This window comes from Leptosomus discolor, chromosome 6, assembly GCF_034619465.1.
Source record: "Leptosomus discolor isolate bLepDis1 chromosome 6, bLepDis1.hap2, whole genome shotgun sequence".
NCBI lineage: Eukaryota > Metazoa > Chordata > Aves > Leptosomiformes > Leptosomidae > Leptosomus > Leptosomus discolor.
The window spans coordinates 20766689-20790814 of record NC_141396.1 but is presented as its reverse complement, the minus strand read 5'-3'; the positions used below and the strand labels follow the sequence as shown (position 1 = coordinate 20790814).

At 40.1% G+C, this 24126-nt stretch overlaps 1 protein-coding gene across 1 annotated transcript in view; it reads left to right on the top strand.

Moving 5' to 3' along the window:
* WDFY4 (WDFY family member 4) overlaps nucleotides 1-24126 on the top strand; it is a 139689-nt gene that overhangs the window by 35676 nt on the left and 79887 nt on the right. Inside the window, exons 19-38 of the mRNA XM_086467410.1 lie at nucleotides 2004-2235; nucleotides 4337-4488; nucleotides 5038-5149; nucleotides 5265-5455; nucleotides 7579-7731; nucleotides 8173-8246; nucleotides 9065-9226; nucleotides 10798-10889; nucleotides 11910-12009; nucleotides 12803-13008; nucleotides 13624-13793; nucleotides 14333-14458; nucleotides 14934-15095; nucleotides 15196-15393; nucleotides 16903-17020; nucleotides 17545-17702; nucleotides 18117-18355; nucleotides 20821-20930; nucleotides 22115-22306; nucleotides 22868-23007. Of these exons, the coding sequence (XP_086323536.1) occupies nucleotides 2004-2235; nucleotides 4337-4488; nucleotides 5038-5149; nucleotides 5265-5455; nucleotides 7579-7731; nucleotides 8173-8246; nucleotides 9065-9226; nucleotides 10798-10889; nucleotides 11910-12009; nucleotides 12803-13008; nucleotides 13624-13793; nucleotides 14333-14458; nucleotides 14934-15095; nucleotides 15196-15393; nucleotides 16903-17020; nucleotides 17545-17702; nucleotides 18117-18355; nucleotides 20821-20930; nucleotides 22115-22306; nucleotides 22868-23007 (3087 nt within the window). The remainder of the gene's footprint in view (nucleotides 1-2003; nucleotides 2236-4336; nucleotides 4489-5037; nucleotides 5150-5264; nucleotides 5456-7578; nucleotides 7732-8172; nucleotides 8247-9064; nucleotides 9227-10797; nucleotides 10890-11909; nucleotides 12010-12802; nucleotides 13009-13623; nucleotides 13794-14332; nucleotides 14459-14933; nucleotides 15096-15195; nucleotides 15394-16902; nucleotides 17021-17544; nucleotides 17703-18116; nucleotides 18356-20820; nucleotides 20931-22114; nucleotides 22307-22867; nucleotides 23008-24126) is intronic.

The window sequence follows — 24126 nt, the reverse complement described above, 5'->3', positions numbered from 1 at the left end:
AGAGAACCCTAAAGCGAAGGTGCTTTAGATTTAGGCTAAAACCTGCAAAGATGATGAGTTATATAGGAAGCCTCCATTTTTGAAGAAAGGCCTGGAAAAGTGGAAAGGTGGCAGAAAAATAAGCTTCTGTGACTTGACAGCTCTTACAAGAATCCCAGGATGGGTGGAATTTCCTCAAACTGCTTCAAGCTGTCCTCTTCTTGTTACACCCATTGAACAATCAGCTTATGAGTGAGTGGCCTTTTTCTCACTGGCACTCTAAGCATTTGAGAACAGGTAAATGTTCCTCTGTGTTAGTTATTCAGTGTGAGATACCTCTTGAATTAAAATAATGCTTATTTTTTGAGTTAATAGAAATCAAAGAAATGCTTCAATTAGGATAAACTTTCAAATTTCTATGATAACAGCTCGTGAGCTCATTGCAAATATTGGTGTAGCTAGTATCTCCCCTAACGTGCCATTTCTTCTCATCATCTTGTTGCATAAGAACAAATTCTCAAACGGTGAATTTCTTAGGTTGCATGAGATACCACAAGAAAGCAATCCAAATGCACATAAAGGGTTCATAATCTACAGGACAAATGAGAAGAGCCCCTGGTTTATATCATCATCACGCTCCTGGTTTTGAAGCTAATTTAGTTTTTTTTTGAGATTTGATTTTTGGATTTTGAATGTTCCAGGCTGGCCATATTGAAAATGCAGTGTATTTCTATTGCAGCTCTTGTTGGAGTGGTTTTTTCGGTTGTTTTTGAATAGAATCCTTTTATTAATTGAAACTTGTAACCTTGGTCTCTTCCTTCTTGTTCCCATGTTTCAAATCAATCTCAACACATGCAAAACTCGTTTGTGTATTTTATACTTTCCTTGTAAAACAACCTGTTTAATTTCAAATATTCTTTTTACCATTCTTGAGAAAAATGATCTGTCTTCTTAATACCTTTTGGGACCTACATCCATTTCAAGAATGAAAATTTAATTTAATTTTCCTTCCTTCAAATGAGACTGAAAGTCATCAATAAAACCAGGCCTAAGCATTGCAATTGATTAAAGAATTCACAATAAATGTGTTCAACATACAGTGAAACAGCTCATATAAATAAAACAAGCCTTTAGTAAATAAAAGCTTGTCCCAGTGCTGGGGTCTCTGACATGATACAAGCCTTTATCTTGATGTGTACAGTGAAGAAAAGATCGTGTAAGGAAACAGAATTGCATGAAGGTTGTTAACAATACCAAAAGCTATTTTTGGATGGTGGGCCTAGGAGGTGAGAGGCATCACTGCATTGCATCGAGCCTAATATTTGTTCACTCACGTATCAAGTCCTGCCTCCTAATATTGACCAGCCCTGTCTTCTACAGCTCAGTAGTTGGAGATCAGTAAGTGCTAGCAGTCTCTCATCCTAAAAGCAAATTATTAAAGGCATGGCTAAGCCCTGAGGTACAACACAGTTTCTCTCTACCAAAAAAATGCCAGCTGCTTCCTGTTAGATCTGTCCACATTTAAATTAAATAATAGAAAATTTAGGAGGCTGAATCCTTATTTTGATACCAAAAAATTAATGGCCCAACTTCCTAAACTATGTTGATTTTACTGAGGCTGGTGCACTTGGACACTCTGCACTCTTCAAAAACTCTTTGTTCTCTAGCTGCCTAGTACAAGGTGCGATCTGTAACTAGGCGTTCTTTGTTGAAGGTCACAGTCTGAGTTACGAAGTTTAGAAGAGGAAAAATAAGTCTGGGGTCACAATAGGGTTTTTCTTTGCCAACACTGGAAATTATTTTGACTGTGTTCTTTGAATAAAAAGTAGGCTTGAACTTTCCAAAATGCTTATGTTTGTGATACTTCTGAAAGTCTAGTTTCTAGACAGTAGTTGACAACTGTGTTGCACAGCTGACTGAGACTTCATTGAGGAAAGAGGCAGCAGGCAATACCTTCCAGGGACAAGATCTTAAGGCACCCTGACTGTATTGGGTCCCCTCAGTGAATTCCTCCTCTGTTGCAGATGCAGTATCTCCAGCCCTTACCCGGTAGCTGTATTTCCATGGAGCCCTCTTCCTTTATTGATGTCTATGGGTACATAGCTACTCCTCGAATTTGGAAACAGAAGTCCTCCTTGACCTGGCGCCTTGGCCCTACATACTTGTTTGAAGAAGCCATCTCTGTGGAAACCATGGAGATTATTAATAAGCTTGGCCCACAGTATTGTAGCAATTTCCAAGCAGTACAACTTCAAGGTATGTGATAATTCTCATATTCACCTCTACTTGTTTGTTGGGGCAATGCTCTTTTTATTCTTATAATCTGCTATTAGTATTCCAGCTGTGCCTAGAGCTTGCTCTAAAAGCCTGGAACTCTGCATTACTGAGCATTGTATAAGATTGTAGTAAGATACTATGACAATCTTGTAACATACTGTAAATTGGGTAGAAAAATGGCAAGCATCAAGCAGCAGAGAGAGCTGGAGAGTAAAGAGGGATAACATGTCCTTGAGGAGATGCAAGATTGCAACTTCTGTTGGACAGACATTAAAGCAGCAGCTTTAACTGAGATATTCTGCATTTATGGTGCTACAGAAAAAACATTGCAGAAAAAAAGCATTGTCTTTAGTTGCAAATATCTGCAGAGTAGGAGTGAGCCCAGGGGGGAGAGGAGTAGGGGAATAAGTTACATTCCGTCTAATGAAGAGGCTTTTTAACTAAAGTATACTGTTATCTTCAATTATTAATCAGGCAGACAAAACATTTCAGTTATTGATTACTGCTTGCTCAACAAGTAGTGCATTCATCTCTGTACTAGACCTTGGGATGAAATGGGATGGTTATCTCTGTTTGAAAAGAGCAGAATAATCTCACCTAATGATGCTCCAGCCTAAAGCAGATGAAAAGACCGGCTGAAAGTACTCCTTCAGAATGCTGTCTAGATAAAAAACCAACCAACCAACAAAAAAAAACCAACCAAACAACAAAAAAAAAACCAAAAAAAAAAACAAAAAAACCCTGAGTCAAGCATGAGAAGGGATTGTTGAAAGAAAAATTACATCAAAATACAGCCCTAAAATAAAAATATTACCCATAGAACTCAGAAGGATTCGATTTTTCAAGTGTTGACTCTTTATGAAGTCCGGGGTGCTTGTTCTCTGCACACTGGTCTTCCCAGCTGGACTTTAGTACTAATCATGGATTGTGGCCATCTGACTCCAGTGATGCCCTGATGCAGGGAAATCACACAAGATGTGGTGTCATCATTGTGAAATTATCTCTCTCTTCCCTCTGGCTCCTCTGCCTCTTTTTTTTTTTTTTTGGAAGTGTGGGACGTGGAGGGAGAGCAGGGAGGGGAGGTGGTACCAAACATCTCCCTATTCTATCAATACACCTAAAGAAACTTTTCTAATGGAAATTTGGACTTAAAAAAAATTTCAGCTCAAATGCCCAAAATATTACGATTTATTCCTTAAAATGGATTTATGGTCTTGTTGTGAACAGCATTTTTAATTGTTTTGGCAGTGTTGTGTCCTATCTCACCAATAGCTCATTGCTTCTCACTAACCAGCAGCAGCTGTGCAGTGGCTTAGTCATAAGTCTGCGTCCTACTGGGAGGGAAATAAGTGACAGTCTTGGAGCAGTTACTTCTACTTGATCTTCATGCGGAATATGTGCTAATTCTTTTTGCCAGTGAGGGCTATGTCACCAAAATTAGTAAACAGTTTCATAAATGAACTATTTTCCCAGTCTATAAAGTTGTCAAAAATAGTTTTATTTATTTATTAAAAAGGTACGCATAGTTTTTCCAAGTGCGAGGAGGAATAGAAAATTCTTTAATGAAAAGCGTGTGAGAATTTCATACAGTCATTAAACTGCTGAACATGGTATTTTTTCAAAGCTTCTCATATGTTGTGAGTTGGCAGCTCTGAACTTTTGCCAGGTCCCTTTTCTTCCACAGGATTCCTTGCTCCTAGTACCCCTGAGAACTCCCAGTAACAGGAAGGCCATTGAAGTGTTTTCTCTGCCCAGAAAGTTTGTTTATATTGTGTGGACAGAGAAAAGTTTATTCTGGACTTTTCTGAGATTCATGAGATACTGGGAGAGGATGTAGGATTTACACAAAGCAGTAACCAGAAGAGAAAAGCCAAGCATATCTCCTATTAATGCTTAGGCTGGCAAGCTGCCATTGACTGTGTTGCAATGGGTGAGGGCTTTTTTCTGATTATAGTTAAGTCAAAATCAAATTCCTATCTGAACTTTGGTTTCCTCCAGTTATTTTTCATCTGTCTCTTTCCTGTCTCACATGTTGAGCATGCAAAATTCCTTCAGAAGTTTATAATCTCTCTTGTTTTAGGTGAGGACCAGTACAGTGATCATAATCCTACACCTCTGGTGGCAGAAGAGAAGATTTCTTTTGGAATCAATGCCATGTGCTCATCTCTCACTACGGTCCAAGATATAAAGAGCTCCTACAATGAAGTGGATGGCCGGCTGATTGCCAAAGAGGTCACAAATTTCCCTCATTTCTCTTAAACATTTTTTCTCTTCTTTCTGATTTGTTTCCTGGAGCAAAGTTTGTAACTTTGTCTTAGTTGTCTACCTTCAGTGATTTATTTTCTTCCAGCTTCTCTCCCCATCCCTCAACTGCATTCTACTCGTGGTTTCGTTTTCATCTGTGGAGAGGAATAGATTGAAAAGTGTGAACACAATGTTAAAAGTTTTTCTTTAAACACCAACAGAAGCCATAGTTTTCAGGTCTAATGATAATTTGTTTCAGTCTATGATTGATTTCTTAATGCCTTCACAATGACCTTTCACATGATATTCTACCTTCCTTGCTAATGCTAGGCCTACAGACATGTCAAAGTAATGGGATTGTGGGATATTTTAGGTGGGTGAATGTTTGTCCTAACAGTCAGCTTTGAAGGAAAAGAAGAAGGTTTTCATAGCCTAAAAGTAATAAAATAATCTAAAGTATTAGAGCATCTGCCTGTTACTGTTTTGTGTCCCCAGTACTACCACAATTTTTCTTAGGATGTGTTTTATTTGTTTTAGATTGGGATTAACTCTCGGGACAGTTCAACTCCAATATTCCTAGCTAAGAATATTGCTGCACACCTCTCAGGTTCCTTGAGGACTATTGGGTCAGTTGCTGTGGGACAATATGGTAAATGCGCTATGCCTTAAAGTTTTTTTTATTTTTAAAAAGTTGAGCCTTTCTCTGTCCAATAACAGATTTAGTCCATGTAACTTCCTGGTAGAGTGACACTGTGATTTCCTAGGAGTGAGAGTGTTCCAGTCCTCTCCAGCAGCTACTAGCCTGAACTTTATTGGTGGCCCTGCCATTCTCCTGGGTCTCATTGCTATGGCTCGTGATGACCTCACCATGTATGCAGCTGTCAAAGTCCTGAACTCCATCCTGAATGGTAGCCCAATGAGTGAAAAATTGATGAGGCACATGAATGGATACCAGGTAGATACTCTTTTGTTCATTCATTCTGGTTATAGTCTTTCCCTTGGAGAATCTTGTCCCAAAAACCTATCAGTGGCAGTGAACCAAACATATCCTGGCTATTAGCACTTCTGTTTGGAACTTTGTAAGTTATGAAATCTTTGAAAGGGGAATATAGTATAGTGCTCTAAATCCTTTGCTTAAAATCTCTGTGAACCTCTATAACAGTATATCTGTTGATGTGAAGGGGAGGACAGATGCCTTTTGGTCAGATGTGATCTAACAAACTAAATAAACCAGTGCAGCAGATTTGTGAGTGACCCACCCTTCACCTTTTACCAACACACTTGATACCTCCCACAAGAGACTACTACTCCATCAGGTCTGCTTCCTCCCCTTGACTTATCCAGCCCAAGATTCCTCTTTACAGATTGCCCACTGTAGGGCTGACAATGGATTCGTATGGCTCTGTCTTCACTACGTATTGGAAATTGTTCTGATATAAATAAATGCTGTCTGGATTTCATTGATTAGGTCTGTCCTAAATTCATCTTTCCACATGAATGATCATCATGTTGCAATGGAGTGGGTTTCTTTGTTTGAATGTCTGAATCTTTTTTTAGCCAACTGATAAAAACATGTCTTTATACATATTTTCAAATGAATGTCTATTTCTCCCCACCTATTCAAAATGTAGTAGCTTTCTGAACATTTTTCTCACTATATCAGGAATTCATTGAATAATCAAAGATGAACCCACTTGAGAAACTGGCAATGTCTTTCATTTGAAGAGGTCAACATTAATATATTTTAAAAACTAGCACCATTTGCAAGCAACTAAGAATACATCCATGAAGAATAGTGTAGAAAACCTATTGTGGTTATTTACAATTATATTTGTATGTTGTTTTTTTGTAAATTCCATTCAACGTAATATGGCATGTATTTTATTCCTGTTCAATGCCACAGAAATATCAAACTCCTTCAAAAAAACTTACGCTTTCACTTACTGCGCAAAATTTTATGCCTGGACTGAAATCTTTACTCGCTTCATGATGCTTATATAAGATGTATGCATGCATGGGGCTGGTGATATTTAACGTCTTTGTCGGTGATATGGACAGTGGGATTGAGTGCACCCTCAGCAAGTTTGCTGACGACACAAAGCTGTGTGGTGCGGTCAACATGCTGGAGGGAAGGGAGGCCATCCAGAGGGACCTTGACAGGCTGGAGAGGTGGGCCCATGTGAACATCATGAAGTTCAACAAGGCCAAGTATGAGGTCCTGCACCTGGGTTGGGGCAATCCCAAGCACAGATACAGGCTGGGCGATGAGTGGATTGAGAGCAGCCCTGCAGAAAAGGACTTGGGGGTGCTGGTGGATGGAAAACTGAACATGAGCCAGCAATGTGCGCTTGCAGCCTAGAAAGCAAATTGCATCCTGGGCTGCGTCAAAAGTAGCATGGCCAGCAGGTTGAGGGAGGTGATTATGCCCCTCTACTCTGCTCTGCTAAGACCCCAACTGGAGTACTGTGTCCAGCTCTGGGGCCCCCAGCATAAGACAGACATGGACCTGCTTGAGCAGGTCCAGAGGAGGGCCACGAAGATGATGAGGGGGCTGGAGCACCTCCCCTATAAGGACAGGCTGAGACAGTTGGCGTTGTTCAGCCTGGAGAAGAGAAGGCTCCAGGGAGACCTTATAGCTGCCTTCCAGTACTTAAAGGGGGCCTACAGGAAAGGTGGGGAGGGACCTTTCAGAGGGGTAGTGATAGGATGAGGGATGATGGTTTCAAACTAAAAGAGGATAGATTTAGATTAGATATTAGGAAGAAATTCTTTACTGTGAGGATGACGAGACACTGGAACAGGTTGCCCAGAGAAGTTGTGGATGCCTCCTCCCTGGGTGGTGTTCAAGGCCAGGTTGGATGGGGCTTTGAGCAACCTGGTCTAGTGGAAGGTGTCCCTGCCTGGGGCAGGAGGGTAGAACTAGATGATCTTTAAGGTCCCTTCCAACCCAAACCATTCTATGACTACTACAGTCAAGTAAACTGTGCATTTCCCTTGAATTTAAAAATAGTCTTATATGTTAGTTTGTAAATACATACTTATACTCATCAGAAACTTAAGTTGTGGGGTTTTTTTCAGTTGCTGACCTATTTATTGAGGAGGAAGACACAGCTGTTAAACAACAGGATTTTACAGTTATTCTTCTCCCTAGTGGGCACAGCTGAGCTTGGCTTTGAGTCTTCAATCATCAGGAATTATAGTGCATTCCAGTACGTTCTCTGCAACTTTGAGGTAAAACTGTTGATGTTACTTTGTGGGTTTGGCTATATTAAAGATGGCTTTATAGGATGAGGTTTGGTTTGTTCATAGCACCTCATGGATCCAATATTTGGGCTGGGGTGGTGTGTGGTGATTTTTCTACACTGTGGCTCACCTGGGGAGGTGGTACCTCCTGGAATGGCAGTTCCTCTGTCACCATGGCTCTCCCCTGTGCTCTGGTGCAATTTCTGGAGTGTTCCTGGAGAACCTGAGGGCCTGCTCAGGGTTAGCTCAGGAGCAGCAACTCCTCACACTGGCAGGGATTTCCCAGTGCTTGCAGGTTGTCATTGCAGAAAAAAAATGAGAATTTATGATGTTATCCTCCCTGAACTACTTGTAACTCTTTCCCTGTCACAGATTATTGTCCTGTCCGCTCAGCAGAGCAGTAAAACCTCTGCTTCCTTTGTCTTTCAGCTTTGGATGAAAGCACCAGAAAACCTTGACCTTGCTCTTTTTTCACATCTTGTGGAGATCTTGCAGTCCTCCAGGTATGTAAGCTAGTGTTTGAATCGGAAACCTACGGGATAAGCTTATCTGTAACCTGAAGCTGGAACTGTGAAGTGGATATGAAGGGTCCGTTCCTAGTTGGAATCAGTGGACTCTGGGAATGAATCATTCCTATATTGCTCTTTCAAGGCTGAGTTAGTGATTTGACCAGTCCCTGAGATGACTGTGGCAAAAAGCTATCTGGTGACCTGGTTCACATAGAACCAGTGCTGTACTATGAAAGTTTAAATGTCTGCTGGGGAGGGGAAATCTGAATGTTTGAATTGAGTATGAAATAATAATTTAAAAAAATGTTGTGGAAGTTGGGTTTAAAACCAAATCATAACCCAGGAAGACATTTATAACAGTATACTTTCCTAATCAGCTGTACTAAAGTTAAATGTATATGAAGAGACATAGCATGGCAGAGAGACTGAGTAGAGCAGGATGCTAGATTCCTTCTTTTTGGTACCAGAAATCTCTATGCAGAGCTGTTTGGTGTCACTTTCTGAATTTCACAGGAACAGCCTTTATTATCACCAACTCACTCCTTGAAAATTCAGTAATGATGTTTTCTTTGAAATGCAGCAGTTTCCATGGGAGAGGGCAGATGGGAAGGACAGAAAACAAACATAGAAGTCTTCAGATCTCCATCACTGACATATTCAATTTCTCTGACAGTGTTTGAAATGTTGCCAAGGCAACATTAGAAGACAAAGGTGCGAAGTATCAGTGCAACCTGAGAATCCTTTTAGCTGAAACCCAGCAAATTTTGTCCTTTCTGGTAAAAGCTTTTAATAGTCCCTGTGCTTTTTTACAGAGATGGATGTCAGAATGCTGCAGTTGCCTACCAGGTGCAAATGGTGCCCAAGCTCATTTTCCTCTTCAATGATCCTGAAATCAGTAATTCCAGGATCACTGTAGCCTGCACTATTCTCTCCCATCTCTTGCAACAATACTTTAACACACGGGATGTTCTCAGGTAACCTTTAAGTCTATAGCATTTTCTGAGTTTGCAGTTTTACTTTTCCTCATCTTTGGTAGGAGCACCCAGACCTTTGGCAACTGCAGGAACCCCACTGATGAAAATCTTTCATGCTTTCAAAACAGAATTCAGTCCAACTTTATATTTATGTGAGGATGGGTTGAGCAATGACCCTTACAATGGTGGCACAAACAATTCTGCTAGTATGTCTGGGACTACTCAAAGTCTGTACTTAATACTTGGTTGTATTAAAGCCTGCTCCTAAAGTATTGCAATCATTATAGTGTTGCAACTTGGCCCCAGTCAACTATGTACCTAATCCTGTTGGTTTGGCTTATATCCCAGAAAGTATCCTTTTTGTTCTTGACTTTCAATCAGTTGAGATATGTTAGTCAGGATTTCATGAAGCAAATAATTTAAATCCTTGTTTGCTTTCCACAGAATGTAAGCACTGCTCCATTTTATATTCCCAGCCTACTTGCATCAGCTTGTAGACTATGAACTGAGGAAGGTCCACACAGTACTGTCTACAGCCACCTAACTCCAGGGAAACGCACTGTGCAGATGACAGCTCTATTTTTAAAGCACTTTGTCCAAATAAACGTAGAAACTCTTGCATGTCAAACCTGTGGTCTCTGCAGTCAGCCTTTAGCTCTGCTGAAGAGTACAAGCACCTCAAATAGTTACTGTGGAGTAAGCTAATGTATGAATTTACTGTTTGCTAGCTGTTTTGTTGAATCACCTGTATGTATGTTCCTACCCTGGGCTTGTGTGAGTTAGCCTGTTCTTTTTTCATGCAGGTGTGAGTAGTGGATTTGTTATATCAAATTTGCCATGGGGTAAGGAGTGTGAATGAGCACTTTTAATAAAATATCATGATTTGTTATTCCATGGTAATATGATTGGTTGTCAGGCCCATGAGTGCTGAGCGAGTGGATAAATACTGTCCCTATCCTTCCATCTCCAGGACAGCAGAGATTGTAGCAGACTCTCAGCAGTACAGCTGTTCTGTCCCTGAGGAAATTCCCTTCTTGTGGGCAGGAGAAGGTTACACACTTTCATTAACTGTGTGTGTCACATTAATCTATCTATCCTTAGAACAAGGTAATGTGTTAAAGAAAACTACAGATGAGAAGAGATTGCCAGTCCTCCTCCCTGAGTACCTGCTGAGGTTTCTCTGTTCTCCTTTATGTGCTTGGAAACCAAGTGGAGATAACGGTGATATATGAATTCCACAGGCAGTTCAGAATCTTTTGTATGGACAGAGTGCTTAATTCAGTATTGCTTTCCTCATGGTGAAAGACCTTTAAAATCAAGAGATAAGGAGGAAAATGTTTCCATAGTAGAATAGATATTGCATTTGTAGATAGATATCCTTTTCTTTTGCTTCCTAGTTTATGAACTTTTGCATTCCTATTTCAACCCTATTTCTGAAGCGATTAGGATTTCTGATAATTGTGGTTAACAGTCATCGTTAATGAGTATTGAGATTTACATGTAATCTGAAAGTACTTAAATGAATGTCTGTCTTTCTGATGACCAAAACTGCTTCCTTCTTTCTCTGTAAGGATTGGGTTGTTCCTTGTTTACACTTTGAAACCTTCTTCTGTGGATGAAAATCAGATTTGCCTGGACGGTGTCACTGGGATGCCCAATGAAGGTGAGGAGATTCCTTTGGTGTGTGTGTTCTGATAGATAACTAAAGTACTTCCTTTCTTCCCCAGGGCATGATGAACCCTAAACGCAACATAGTGTTTCAGTCTCCAGTGGTAGGAAGAGACACAACTCAAATGACTTAATTTGGAAAGGGACAGCCTGCCTTGATTTGACCTGAAATTGTGGGGAAGACTTACATTGCCACAAGGGCCTGATGTTAAGAATAATGAAGTGACAGTCATCGTATATACATCCAGGAAGGCCTGACAAACCACAAGATCCTCCTTCTGCTAAGGGAGCTCCCCTTTTGTCCTTTCTCTGCTAATAAGCCAACAGTACTTTGGCTGTATTGTCCAGAGCCTACACAATATTGGATTTCACAGATGTACAGAGATGAAGGCCATTAAATTGAAATTGCCTGAAAACTAACGTACTGGGCTATTACAAGGAATAAAATTTCACTTGGCATCCTGGATTTTCTATGAACACTTTGCTACACTTAGTTATAGCAAATAATAATGTGGAGCTCTACACCTTCAAAAGTATCTGTGTATTTATGTCAGCTTTGTGTGTGGGAACTTTCAGTTAGATGACTCTCTTGTTGTGATCTTTTGAGTTGAGTCTATATTGGTTATTGCACCTCTAAACAATATGTTTTATTAAGGGGACACTGATAACTGTAGTTTATATATATAGAAATCATAGCTAGGCAATACAAATTAGATTGTCTGTTTACATTTCCCTCTAGTTAACCTGAGATTGCTTCCTGTGGATTATTATTCAACTCTGGCTGACTTTTAAGTAACTCTTAAGAGAGGGCTTTGACAATGTAAGCACTGGTCATTTCTGGTGTTAGCAGGAATTCTTATATCTAAAACCTGATGTCTGCATCTTTTTTACTCTACAAAAGACTGATATAAGTACTTCCACTGAGCTAATCTAGTGCCAACAAGGTTGTTCATCAAAGCAATGGAACATGTGTTTTGTCTCTTCATTACTCTTTATTACTTTCTGATATTTGTAGCCTTAAGCCAAACATCTGGAAAGACAATCTGGCTTCGAAACCAGTTACTGAAGGTGTTGTTAGATGTAATGCGCTCAGACAAACTTCATCTGTCCTCTGAGTAAGTAGAAACAATTTAGGAAGGCATAGGTAAGTGTATCTGTCTTCTAGATTTCCTTTTTGCGGATGCTTGACGAGGACTAAACACACCGATAATCGAATCGCAACAAAATTGTAAGAGCAGACTGGATTGAGAGTTATTTTTTGTCAGTGATTTATCTGGCATTTACACAGATATGTGATCAGATCACACATCTGATATCCATTTTGAAAAAAGTTTGGTGTTTTCAGAAAATGCCTCGAAGGAAGAACTCAGGATATTGGTATTTCTTCTACATTGCAAGCGTTGAAGTGATCCCAGCTGTCTTTGAAAATCAGTTCAATCTAATGTGGGATTACTTGCATCCCTTTATTGTAATCATGAACATGCAGTTACCATAGTCCTAGTTAGTATAACTGAAAGTCAGAGCTCATAGTGCTGGGTGCTGTAACTGCATTTTCATTAGTTCAAAATGTAAACTGGAATTTTGCATTTCGTAGGTTGAAAGATCTAGTCTGTGATATAGTTTACCTCAGTTATTGATACACATTCACAAAAAGAGCTTCATCTTAATGAGTTTTTTTCTCTGACAGTAATATAAGGTTGGATTTAGTGGGAATTAAGTGGCTTGAACTGTGTGGATGAGTCTATTGTTAAATCTTTGTAATTCTGTGCTGCAGTATGCCTTTAATCAGATTTTTTTTCTAGAGAAACTTGAGCTTCTAAATCACTTGGAGATAATTTTAAATAAAATCTGCTTTCTGTCTTCCACCATGTCTCCTTTCACGTGTTTTCATTTCCCTGTTTGTCCTAGGGAACAAGAGAAGACATTTTTGGCACTGGGGCCAGACTGGTTTCTGCTGTTCACACAGAGCTACCTGCACTCTAGCACAGTTGTGCTAGGAATGAAGCTACTTCTGTGCTTCCTCCACAATCGTTTGCTGCTGAACAAATTCAAGGAGGGGATAGAGGCTGGGCGCTGGCTCAAAAATAGCTCTGCAGGGTTGAGTATTCTGATGGGTATGTGTTGGTTTACTGCTTTCAAAACAATTGTTTGATCCAGCTCAGTGATAGGAGATTGCTGAAACAGGTGATAGGAGAATTCTCACTGATCTCAGTAGACCAGGAATTGATTCACTTTCTAGGGCAACCTTGTCCTAGTACTTCAACTCTTCTGTGCTGAAAAGTGGAAAGCATTGCTTCTCCCTTGCACAATAGTTGGCGTTTCTGATGAGCAGTTACAGGGAGATAGGCCTTGTTGTCTTGCATAAAATTGGGCTAGTCGATAAGCCTGTGAGGTGTTCAGATGTCAGCTTGCGCCCTGAAACCTTCTGTTTCTTTAGGATTTCTTCAGCTTGCTTTTTGATAACTAGACCTGCGGATCTGAGAAAGGGAAGAGAAAGGAAGAAGAATAATTCAGGGAGAACCTTCTGTAACAGAAGTGATAGTGGGAAAAAATGTTATCTGTTAGCCTGAGGAAGTTTTGTAAACTGTTGATGTTGCAGCCTAGCAGAGTACTGAGCGGCCTGGGACACAGAAAAATGAAGATAAAGCTGGGTCAGTAACCTTTCCTCTGATATGGCATTAATTTTTAGACACTTCCTCAGAATATTTTCCTTTTCTTTTCCTTTAAAGATAATTTAAAAACACATCCTCCAGCGCCTGACAGTGCCTCCTTCTTGATTTTTGGGTTTTCTGTGTTGCAAAGATGTCTGACTGCTCATGTCCACATCCCTGAGATCTATTTGCTCGTGGCAGGGCTCTTTCTGGCAACTCCACAGTCTGAACCACCTGAAGCAGCTAAGGTATGAAAATAGTGGACAAGCATGAAGCTGCTATTGATTTACTACTTTGGCATTTTGTGGCCTTTTCTGTGAGAGGATTCTCAGGCAAGTTAACCCTACTTGGGTTTTGTGACAGTTAAAATTAGTCATTCCTATTTTAAAAATGAAGTAAGTTAACTTTGATTTAAGGAAATTTGTGTTAAATTTATTCATGCAGGTGTTAAGTGCTGTTTAACTCCTGTCTTTAGAAGATAATTGAGGTTAGCGTCCCTGTCTGGTCACACATTGTCAAGACTCATAATCGGAATTAGTGGATTTGGATACTTTTCCCTAGTGTTCTGAGAGGCCATAAGGCATTTTTGCCCTGAAAGTGCCAAAGATACACTTCAGAAGAGGACAATCTGTTAGTGCTTTCCTGGGGATACACATTTAGTAGAAGAGGGAGGAGCTGCTGGAAGTGAAGAAGTTTAGGGTGTTTTCTGATGTGGAGAGAGAAGACGTTGTTCTTGATGTACCGTATATAATCCCCATCTCTTCTTGAAATATCTCTCCTGTTGCAGAAAGATCTCGAATCTATGCTGCAGTGGATCTTGCAGCACCACCTTACAGAGAATGTCCTCAAAACTGGGTTGTGTGCAGAAGCAGCTGCTTTACTGCTGGAAATGGTTAGAGTCACTGTGGACAAGGTAAGTGTTTTGTTGCAAGGACAGTGCAGTGTGAATGGCAGAACAAACTGCCTGAGTGTGTCAGATGTCAGTGTCAGTCTTTACCTGTAACCCCTAGCCTTCCCCTGCCCTCACAGGGCAATACTGAGCATGACAGTGAGCAGGCACTTCAAAGCATCAGCACAGCTATTGGCCTGATTGTTGCACAGCAGATGATGTGATGGGCTCATGTTTAAGAACTTCTGAACACAGAGATGGATCTTACCCAAAACATTACCCATTTTATTCATTCTTGATGAGGAGGATATGCCACCTTTCTGGTTGGATATATTTTCAGTCTACAAGCTGGGAGTTGTCTGCTTTTGCCTTGCCTTACTTCTCTGTGACCATGTCATGCTTGCTTAGTTGCTTAGGAATGCCTAGAGAGGAGAAAAGGTGAGTTTATATGAGTGAGAAGCATGCTGCTTTGACTAGTTGCACATTTGTCTGTGTTCAGCCTATTGCAGATGCAGAAGCCTCCTGGGAGATTGCCTATCCAGGGAACGTTATCCAGTTTCTGTGCTTGATCTATCACACTTATACTCAGGACCCCGTGTGGCACTGTCCTGACTTCTTGAGAACTTTGGCTATGGTTGCTTTCTATTCTGGATCACCCAAGGTATGTGCATCTGAGCCATTCAGATCAAAGGTGGCTTGCTAGGAGGAAAAATCTATATAGAGGAGGTTGAGTTAAAATGCATTGCTGTCTGCTTCTACAGGCAGGGTCTGAAGGCCTTTTGACTCCTGATGGTCCAGCCATTGCTGAAGGAAAAGGCTGTGTTGATCCCTCCCCTCTTCCACTCCTACCACACCCTGCCAAGAAACAAGTGTGGGATTTTGTGCGAGTCCTCCTGATGGACAGTCTTCTCAACATCCCAGCAAACAAACAAGGGCATCCATTTGAGCTGCTTCTTGAGGTCTGTCTTGTAGTCATCAGACTCTGCTGCTCTGCCTTGCACAGGTGGTATCCTGCTGGTGGCCTAGTGAAAAAAAAAAGTGCTAACAGTGACAAAGAGCTGTATTTAGTCAGCATTTTCAGTAGTCTAGGATAAGGCTAGTATCACAGCTTTTAGAGAACATGCACTACATCCTGGCAGATTTGGACAACCTACTTAGTGGAATGGAATTCCTACCTTTTCAACAAGGAAGAAAGGGCCTCTTCTGCTTGCTCTGCATTCATGTGAACTAAGAGAATGCTGCCCCTACACAACAACAAGCCATTTTTGGGGCAACATTTAATATTGAAGTAAGGCATGAAAACATTTCCCTTTTCCTTAGTAATACCTGCTTGTCATTAAAGCAGTCCTGGAGTTTGAGAATAGAAGATTTCACATGGAGTATTCCTGTGTACTGATTTTTGAGACAATGATTCCTTTTCAGTGCTTAAATAAACCAAACCCAGCTATCTCCACTTGTAGTACAGATTAATACAAGCTGTAGCATCTGAGTCTGGATTATGGATTTCAACCACTCAAAGCACTGGAAAGAGTCAGAGTGGTCTGAAGAAAGGAAAAATGGAAAATTTAGTCTTTGGTTCCAAAATGTCAATAGTCTAGGTGTCCCAGATGTGAGTTCTGATGCAGACTTAGCTTAGTAGTACAGATAGTAATGATCATAAGATTGACTGCAACTGTCATAAGTTAAATCATCTTGCACAGCAGCAGTTCCCCAAAGGTTTATACAATAAAATCCCGAGGCTTGGTACAGATTAAAATAGAGGATGGCTATTCTGACTATCTGAATCCTGAGGCTGCTAAATGGAGCTGAAATTCCCTGAGGGCAAGATCTTTTGGGATCCACCTGTGAATCAAGGCTCTGTTCCTGTGCAAAACCCTGTTTGTGTTCAGTGTACAGAAGGCAACTGTGCTGGCTATCAGCTACAGTGTGTAGACCTACGTAAGGTTTCCTGTTTTCCCAAGTAGGGTATGAGATCTTGGCATCTCATCTGCTGCCCAGTAACTGTCTGTACATGCACTCTTACTGACCTCTGAGAGGTGCCATGTTGCCTTTGTACGGAGTACACCAGATCTCTGCATTTACATCTTACTGTGGATTAGCTGTCACAGATACCTTCTCAGCTTGCAGCAGCTGTTTCATATACCCACACTAAGGGCTGAAGTGTGCAAGTGAGGTGGAGTATTTGTCTTTGCTCTTTTTGTGTTGTTTTTCCCCTCCTCTTACACGTTGCCTGCATGTTCAACGGAAATGTTGGGCATTTTGAGTTACCTCAGATAGTATTGAGTGTCTCTTGGAATTTCTACTCAGTTCTTTGAACAAAACTTTTGCTGAATCTGAATCTTTGACAGGCATAATCTGCCGAAGATCCAATGAAATCAAAGGCCTTTGAATAAAGGCTGAAAGTGGATTGGAGTGTAATTTCCTGGCTGTTTTCCTGCCGTACTAATATGTATACGGTCACTATATAGGCTTCTCCAGAGGATGCCACCAGTGAGCAGAAGAGACATTTTCAGACAAAACTTTTACTGTCTGCTATGGATGTCTTCCGTGTTACCAGCCAAGGCGAGGGGAAAACAAGACCAAGAGGTGAGTGGTGAGAATCAGATCATTAGCTAGCTGGTATTAGCATGTAACTGTAATTGCTAGAAAGGTTTGGAAACATTAGCTAGAACAGTCTAGCTCAACAGGCTGGACTGTCCATTCACTCCTGCTGTAGGCCAGTTTTCATAAATTACTGTAGTATTACCATTTTTCTAGAAAGCCTCTTTTTTCTCTCCTTCTGAGAACAGATTATGAACAATAAAAAGGTTTATCCTTGAGTGCGTCTGGAAACAACTCTAACTTAGTTGTTGCTGCTCTCCTTTCTGAGTCATTAGTTGGACTAATATTCATGATAGTGTTTTAGTGAGATTCGTTCTGTCCTCAGGATGGAGCCATTGTATCCAGTCTGAGTAAGGTACTTCTGCTAGACCTCGAGGTTTTTTAGACATGTCCCAGCTCTGAGACTGTTACTTCTAAGCTCTGGTAACTTCATATCTCATGATTTTTAAATATTTTTTTGTATATTTCAGCTTGTTTTGGAATAATCAACCCTCTTGTATCCTCTCCAGGAAGCAGTGATCCTCATGGCACTTCAGAACCAACTGCACCTATATCCATGATGAATATTACTTATTTTGCTCAGAAGCTGGTTGAGAAGCTGAACAGCCGAATGTTTGCTGCTGACCCCAAGCAAATCCTGATCTTCACTGCCAAACAGATCATGGGGGTGAGACACATGAAATTTTTTCCAATGGTTATCAACATGTTGTAATGTGCTGTTTCACACTGAGGCTGTGATCCATTTGGTGATTGTGATTATTCCTGCTGTCTTGCATAAGTACATAATGGTTCTGGATGACAATCAGAGCTAGATGGTGCAGTGCAAAGAAGGGATGGTTATCTCTTTTGTGCCACTGTCTGTTTGCTATGTAGATGTTGCTGAACAGGAATAAATTAATGTCTTCCACAATTCCGGGTACTTCAGCAGAAATACAGAAAAATTGGATTGTTTCTAACGGGTAGTTCGGGGGAATTTTGCTGAAGTAAGTTTGCAACAGCTTAAATGAAGTGAAAGAAGTGGATCCTTGGGGAGAGAGTTCTTTAAGCAAGCCAACTACTTTGCTGTTTTGTGTTTTCACAGGTCTTAGAAAGCTCCGTTTCTCAAAAGGAAGTTTTCCTCAGTGCCCTGTACAGCTGTCTAAACAGAGCCATCCTATACTGTCTATCCAGACCACAACAATCATTGCCTGAACAGTTCAATGTCCTGAACACTCTCAATGTCCTGCAGGAGCAGTGGGACATTATTTTTGCACCTTACAACTCAAATAATAATTTTGTCATCTGCCTAATGTACTGCCTTTGCCAACTGAATTTGGGCAGGTACAAATATTCATCTCAGTATAACGTTTGTTTACATCTCTGTGCTGTTATCTATGGGACTGGGTGCAGAGGGGGAGATTTCACAAAACTTAGGCAACATCCATTTTGGGGAATTGCCAGAAACTGAGACTGAGCTGGATTTAGCTAGACTAAGGACTTTGAATGTAGAATATGTACTGTATCCTAGCAAGCATTTGACCCTATAAGCTCAATGCTATGGGGGTTAAAGAACAATTCTGCTTTAAAAGGGGCAAACCTTCCACTCTGGCTTGTTGTCTGTTGAAGTGGCAGAGTAAAGCCACTTGGGGAAAGATTGTTGTTTTCCTCATACACTTTAAAAAAATGAAGAACAACAACAGAAACATTTTGATAGGTTTTTTATGGTTTTTTTGTTTGTTTTTTTTACCATTTAATTTGGAGGAGGGGAGGGTTACTAATATGCTCAGTATTCTGGAGGCAATGAATTGTCTTTCAGCAAGAAAGTGAAAGGGATAAACTGTTCTTCAATCAATGCTATTTTTTTCTTGAAATAGTAGTGAGCAGAAAATTTCCTACCACATCTCTTGCTCAAAAGCAGGTTAGTATCTGTGTTTGTGGGTGTAATAAGCAAGGCACAGTGGATGGTAATAACATAACACTTAATTCTATTTTTTTTGTTTTGAAAAGGGTGTTTCATTTCAGAGACACCCAGACAAGCTTGCATGTTTGTCTAAGCAGAAGCCTTAAATTTGCACGTAGGTTTAATTGCTATTCTTTATTAAACAAGACATCTGTGTTGTATCTGTTTTACTCATCCAGTATTTCCAGCAGCTTACTCACTTCGGAGTAGTAACTGCAGTTAACAAGCTTGAACTGATTTCAGTGGAGTTGGCTCACAAGCCCATCATTAAAATGCAAATCTGGAAATCTTCCTGGGATGTGGGCTAGAAGCATGCAGGTGGCCATTCTCTGAGACATCTGCATGGGCTAATTTAGGGAGATGTTTTTTCTGATGCAGCAGCTATTCTTGTGTGGGTACGTTTAAAACATATATATAAAACTATGCATGGATCTTGTGAATCTTTCTGTTATGGTTATTGTTACTTGGATCTGAGCTGCCAAGTTCTGGTTGTACTGAAGTTGGGAGTTTTGCCATTGACTTGGATATGGCTGAACATCCACACCCACTCTGTTTGCTATTCTTACAGGTGTGTATCAGAGGTACTCTTGCTAATGTAAGCTGGGGAGTTATTTTGGAAACTCTGTTTTGTGAAAAGAAGCAAATATTGGCTAGTGCATTCACTATAATGATGTCTGTTTTAATGAAAACCTTCTGTGCTGTTTAGATGGTCTGAACTGAATCCATTAATACTGTATTGCATCAGAAATGAGCTGCATTTCCTGAAGTCTATTCTTGATTGTTCTTATTCCAGTCAGATAATAATTTCCAGGCCAAAACTGTTGAGATGGTGTAAGGATTGATTGTATGTAGCAAGAGCAGAAACATTTTTTAAAAAATAAGTTATAGAATTGTTGGTATTATCCAAAAGCCAAACATAGCAAATCCAGGGAATCAGAATTATGGTATTTAGAAGAAAGTCAGAAATAAAAATAGCAGGCAGCATTGCACATCCAAGAGATTTGACCCTCCCATGTAGTAGTGCCTGTTTACAATTGAAAGAATGTAGTATGTAAATAGTGGCTATATATATAATATATGCACATGTTATTGACAGCACTTCTGTGACCAAGTACACGTTGTCTGAATACCTTAACTAAACCTGTTGCATTTATTGTATTACTGCTGTGCTGAAATTCCTGGTGTCTTTTACCTACTGACTGGTAAATTCTGACACACACCCAAAGCAGCACTATCTCTTTTTGGCTGTGGTGATGTTCTCAATTATAATTACCTCTACATAACACTAATATCATGGTGCTAAAGTTTGTATGTTTTTTGTGCCAAGTGCTTATAAACTGAATGAACAATCACTGGTGCAAAGAACTTAGTCTAAGCAAGCATTTCGGGTGTAGGGTACGGCAAGGCAGTGTTTCCCACGTAATGGGAGATACCTCTAGTGAAGAAATTCAGAGTAAAGAGATGTCATACACAATGCTCAGAGGAGGTGCAAGAAAGCTGAATGCAATCTGGCTATGTCAGTACAGCCCTATGTTCCAGCTAATTGAGATGAAAGATAGATACAAGTGCACTAAGAAGTGCAGGAATAAGGCATGTACAACAGAGCAATCTGTAGGATCTTGATCATTGCTCATTGACTTTGAAAACCAGACTGGCAGTGGTTTAGTTTCCACTTCCTCAAATCCTGCAGTATCATGTGTAAGCCCTTGAGCCTGGGAATATTGATCTACTAAATTGAGTAGGAGTGGATGTGAGAAACACCTTTAGCTTTTTCACTATCCTCAGTTTGTGCTAAGTCTGATTTCCTCATGTGCCCTTCTCTTTTTTTTTTTTTTTTTTGTCACAGCTATCCAGAAGGTTTTGGGGTGGATGCAAAACCAAAGCTGGCTTCATATCACCAAATTTTCCTTGCACCCAGTGAAGAGGAAAAGGGCAGCCTGCCTACTCCAGATGACGGTAATTTATGGCATATGTTGCCTTTTGCTTACAGAGAAGGAAAGTGTCTGGCCTAAACAGTTATCAGAGCAGCTTCTGCAAGTGCTCCTTAACTGCCTTTTTGGTGTATAGGTACTGCCGGCACAGCACAGAGAAAGGAAAGTTGTGCTAAAAATGACTTGTGTACCTTTTTATTTAAAATTCGCACTCCACATCCTCAGGAGTAATGGATAGCAGTTTGGAGATCTCTTCCCCATGTTGTGGCCAGTATCAGTGCCCAGCTACATGCTATTTGCAGCTCTATTTCTTTTTTTTCAAGGCCTATAGAGAGCTTGTGTCTGTTGTACACAGGAAGAAACATTTTGATCTTTTAAGAGATGAAATGGAAAAATTTTGGGCTGGATTCAGTGTGGGGGCTGCCAGCTGAACTCTACAGAAGAGTGATGCTCTTATTTATTTTTATATATTTATTTTTATATATTTATTTTTATATATTTATTTTTATATATTTATTTTTATATATTTATTTTTATATATTTATTTTTATATATTTATTTTTATATATTTATTTTTATATATTTATTTTTATATATTTATTTTTATATATTTATTTTTATATATTTATTTTTATATATTTATTTTTATATATTTATTTTTATATATTTATTTTTATATATATTTTTTTATATATTTTTTTTTATATATACAGTTAGATATGAAGCAACCAAATAAGCCTTATTTGCAGGGAAATACAGGAAACCAGCTCAGGACATCCTTGTACAGCATCCTGTTGCTGTGTCAAATTGTTTCATGACCTGATTACCTTCCCCCCACTGTCTCCAATGATGTTTGGCAACATAAAGGAATGTCCTTTATGTGATTTAGCATTCTGTGTATGATAATAAGATAACCAAAATTCTGATGAGAGGTTTTTCAAGGCAGAAACCAGTTAGTCATCTGTCACTCCTACTTGTTTCTTTCAGGCACTTGAAATATAGTAAAAGAAATATTCTGCTGTTTTCTGTACTAGACTAACTTATGTGGCTTATAAACTATGGAGGCAGTAAACAAAATGGAGAAGCTCCACTGACTCCAGCAGTTACTCTGGACCAGTGCTGTTCCAAATGAGATGTTTTTGCTTTATCTGCTGCTTGACTTGTTACACAAAAAATTGTTCTTCATTTGTAGTTTCTTTTGTTTCCTAGTCCATCAGGAGATTCTGAGAACAGTAGAAATGGTCTGGAAGCAGCTCATTTCTCAGAGGCGGCAGGCTCTGGAGGACACTTACAAGATGGATCTTTCTGTAAAAGGAATTGACAAAGAAAGGGACGTGAAGATAATGGAGATCACTCCTTTATGGGAAGAAATGATGACAAAAGCTTGGCAACACTTGATAGGTCTCTGTTCTTTTATGGAACACTCATTGTAGTAAGCAAAGACGTTGCAGTAAATGTAGCACTTAATGGAAAGACTCTGATTCCTTGGTTATACCCTTCCTCAACACATCACCTGCTAGATAAAGAGTCTCAGTTGCTCTCATCCAGCATTGTGGTTGCTTTCTGTGTCATGCCCCAGCCCTTCTGTAGTCACCTGCTGATGTTGTAGGGCTTGTCCTGGACTGCAAAAAAGAGAATCTCCTTAGAAAATTGTATCCCATATTAGAATTTAAAAGGGAAGATATATGGGTGAAGGGCATTCCGATGTGTGTAGTGCTGCAGGGATATGAAGTTCATGTCTGTATAATGAAACTGATCTATGGCAGATTCTGTGAGGATTTTAAATAAAGACTTGAGATGTACGTGTTATTTCAACGCTCCTCTTGTGAACAGAAGGACCACCCAGCTGGAGTGAGGCACTGCCATGTTGTTACGTCTTGTGTAACGGGGATGCAAACCTTCTACCTTCCCACAGGCTCAACTTCAAGTCTTACAAGTTTTTTTGTCTGTTCTGGCTCACAGCATCTGAAAAGAAGCTTCTCCAGAACAAGGCAGGGCCGGGCCTGTCACAGAGCAAGCACAATTCCTGGAGTGAAAGCCTCTCTTCAGCTATTAGGTTGATGCCTGGCCGAAACACAAAGGAAATGACATGCAAATCTGAGGTAAATTCTTCTTTTTGTCTTTTATGGCTCTGTCACCCGTTTGCCTTGATACGGCTCTGGAGAGTTTGTGATGACTTGGGAGGCTTCTGAGTATGTCTGTTCCATTGTAAACTAGACATCTATTGCAGCTGAGGTTCCTTTTCTAGACTGCTAGAAGTAATCACTAAGAAAGTCATTGATTTGAGGAACTTTGGTTGGCAGCCTTAACATATAATGTATGTATTAATGCATGTTTTTTGCATGAGGCCTAATTATTACACTTGAAAGGAAAAACCTAAGCAACCCATATGTGTTTGTGCTCACAGGGCTCTGCTTGGGTCAGAGCAAGGTGAGGAGATGGTGGCTTTGCTTATGTAAACTTTGTGCTTCAGACACTGAATTAGTAGAAAGGATCAGGTATTACCATAGTGCTGTCCTTTGTTTTCTACTCAATATGAAGTATTAAAGGTCCAAATTTTAGTTTAGCCTCAAGAGATAAGAAGACAAGTGCTTGTGTAAACCAGGGATGGGTCTGGAGGATATGCAGCATTCCTACTGCCAGCAATGCAGCTGGACAATTTTTTCCAAGCGTAAGCTCTCCTTTGCTGAGAGGGCGGACCATTTCCATGTTTTTTCTGGGCATTTGTCAAGAATGCAAATAAAATGCATCAGTCAGATATTACTTGTTTAAGTGTGTTAGGGATAGAGTAACCAGCTGCAGGGTAGGGCAGCAGTGCATTGAGAGAACATTCAGAGCTTTGGACTGAGCTTGTCTTATTGCAGTGCTGAACAAATGAAGGTCTTTTGTTTTGCTTTGTTTTCTCATGCTGAGGAGACAATGCGTCTGCTACAGCATCAGTTTAGGGAGTCTTAACCCTCTAGATCAAGCTGTAGCAGATTGCATCTTTATCCCCAGTGATTACTGGTTCACTTCCAGGTGTGTTGATCAGGAAGGCTGTGATACCCAAGTAATGTGTCTGATAGTACCTTACTGGGCTGCAAGTTTTTTCTCAGCATGCCACAGCATCCTTCTCATTCCTTAAAATTGCTTTGCTGCTTAAGGAGTGAGTGAGTTCTTCCCAGGTACATATGTAGAACGTGATGTCATACTACAATAGCGTCGACTATTTGCCCTGGGGT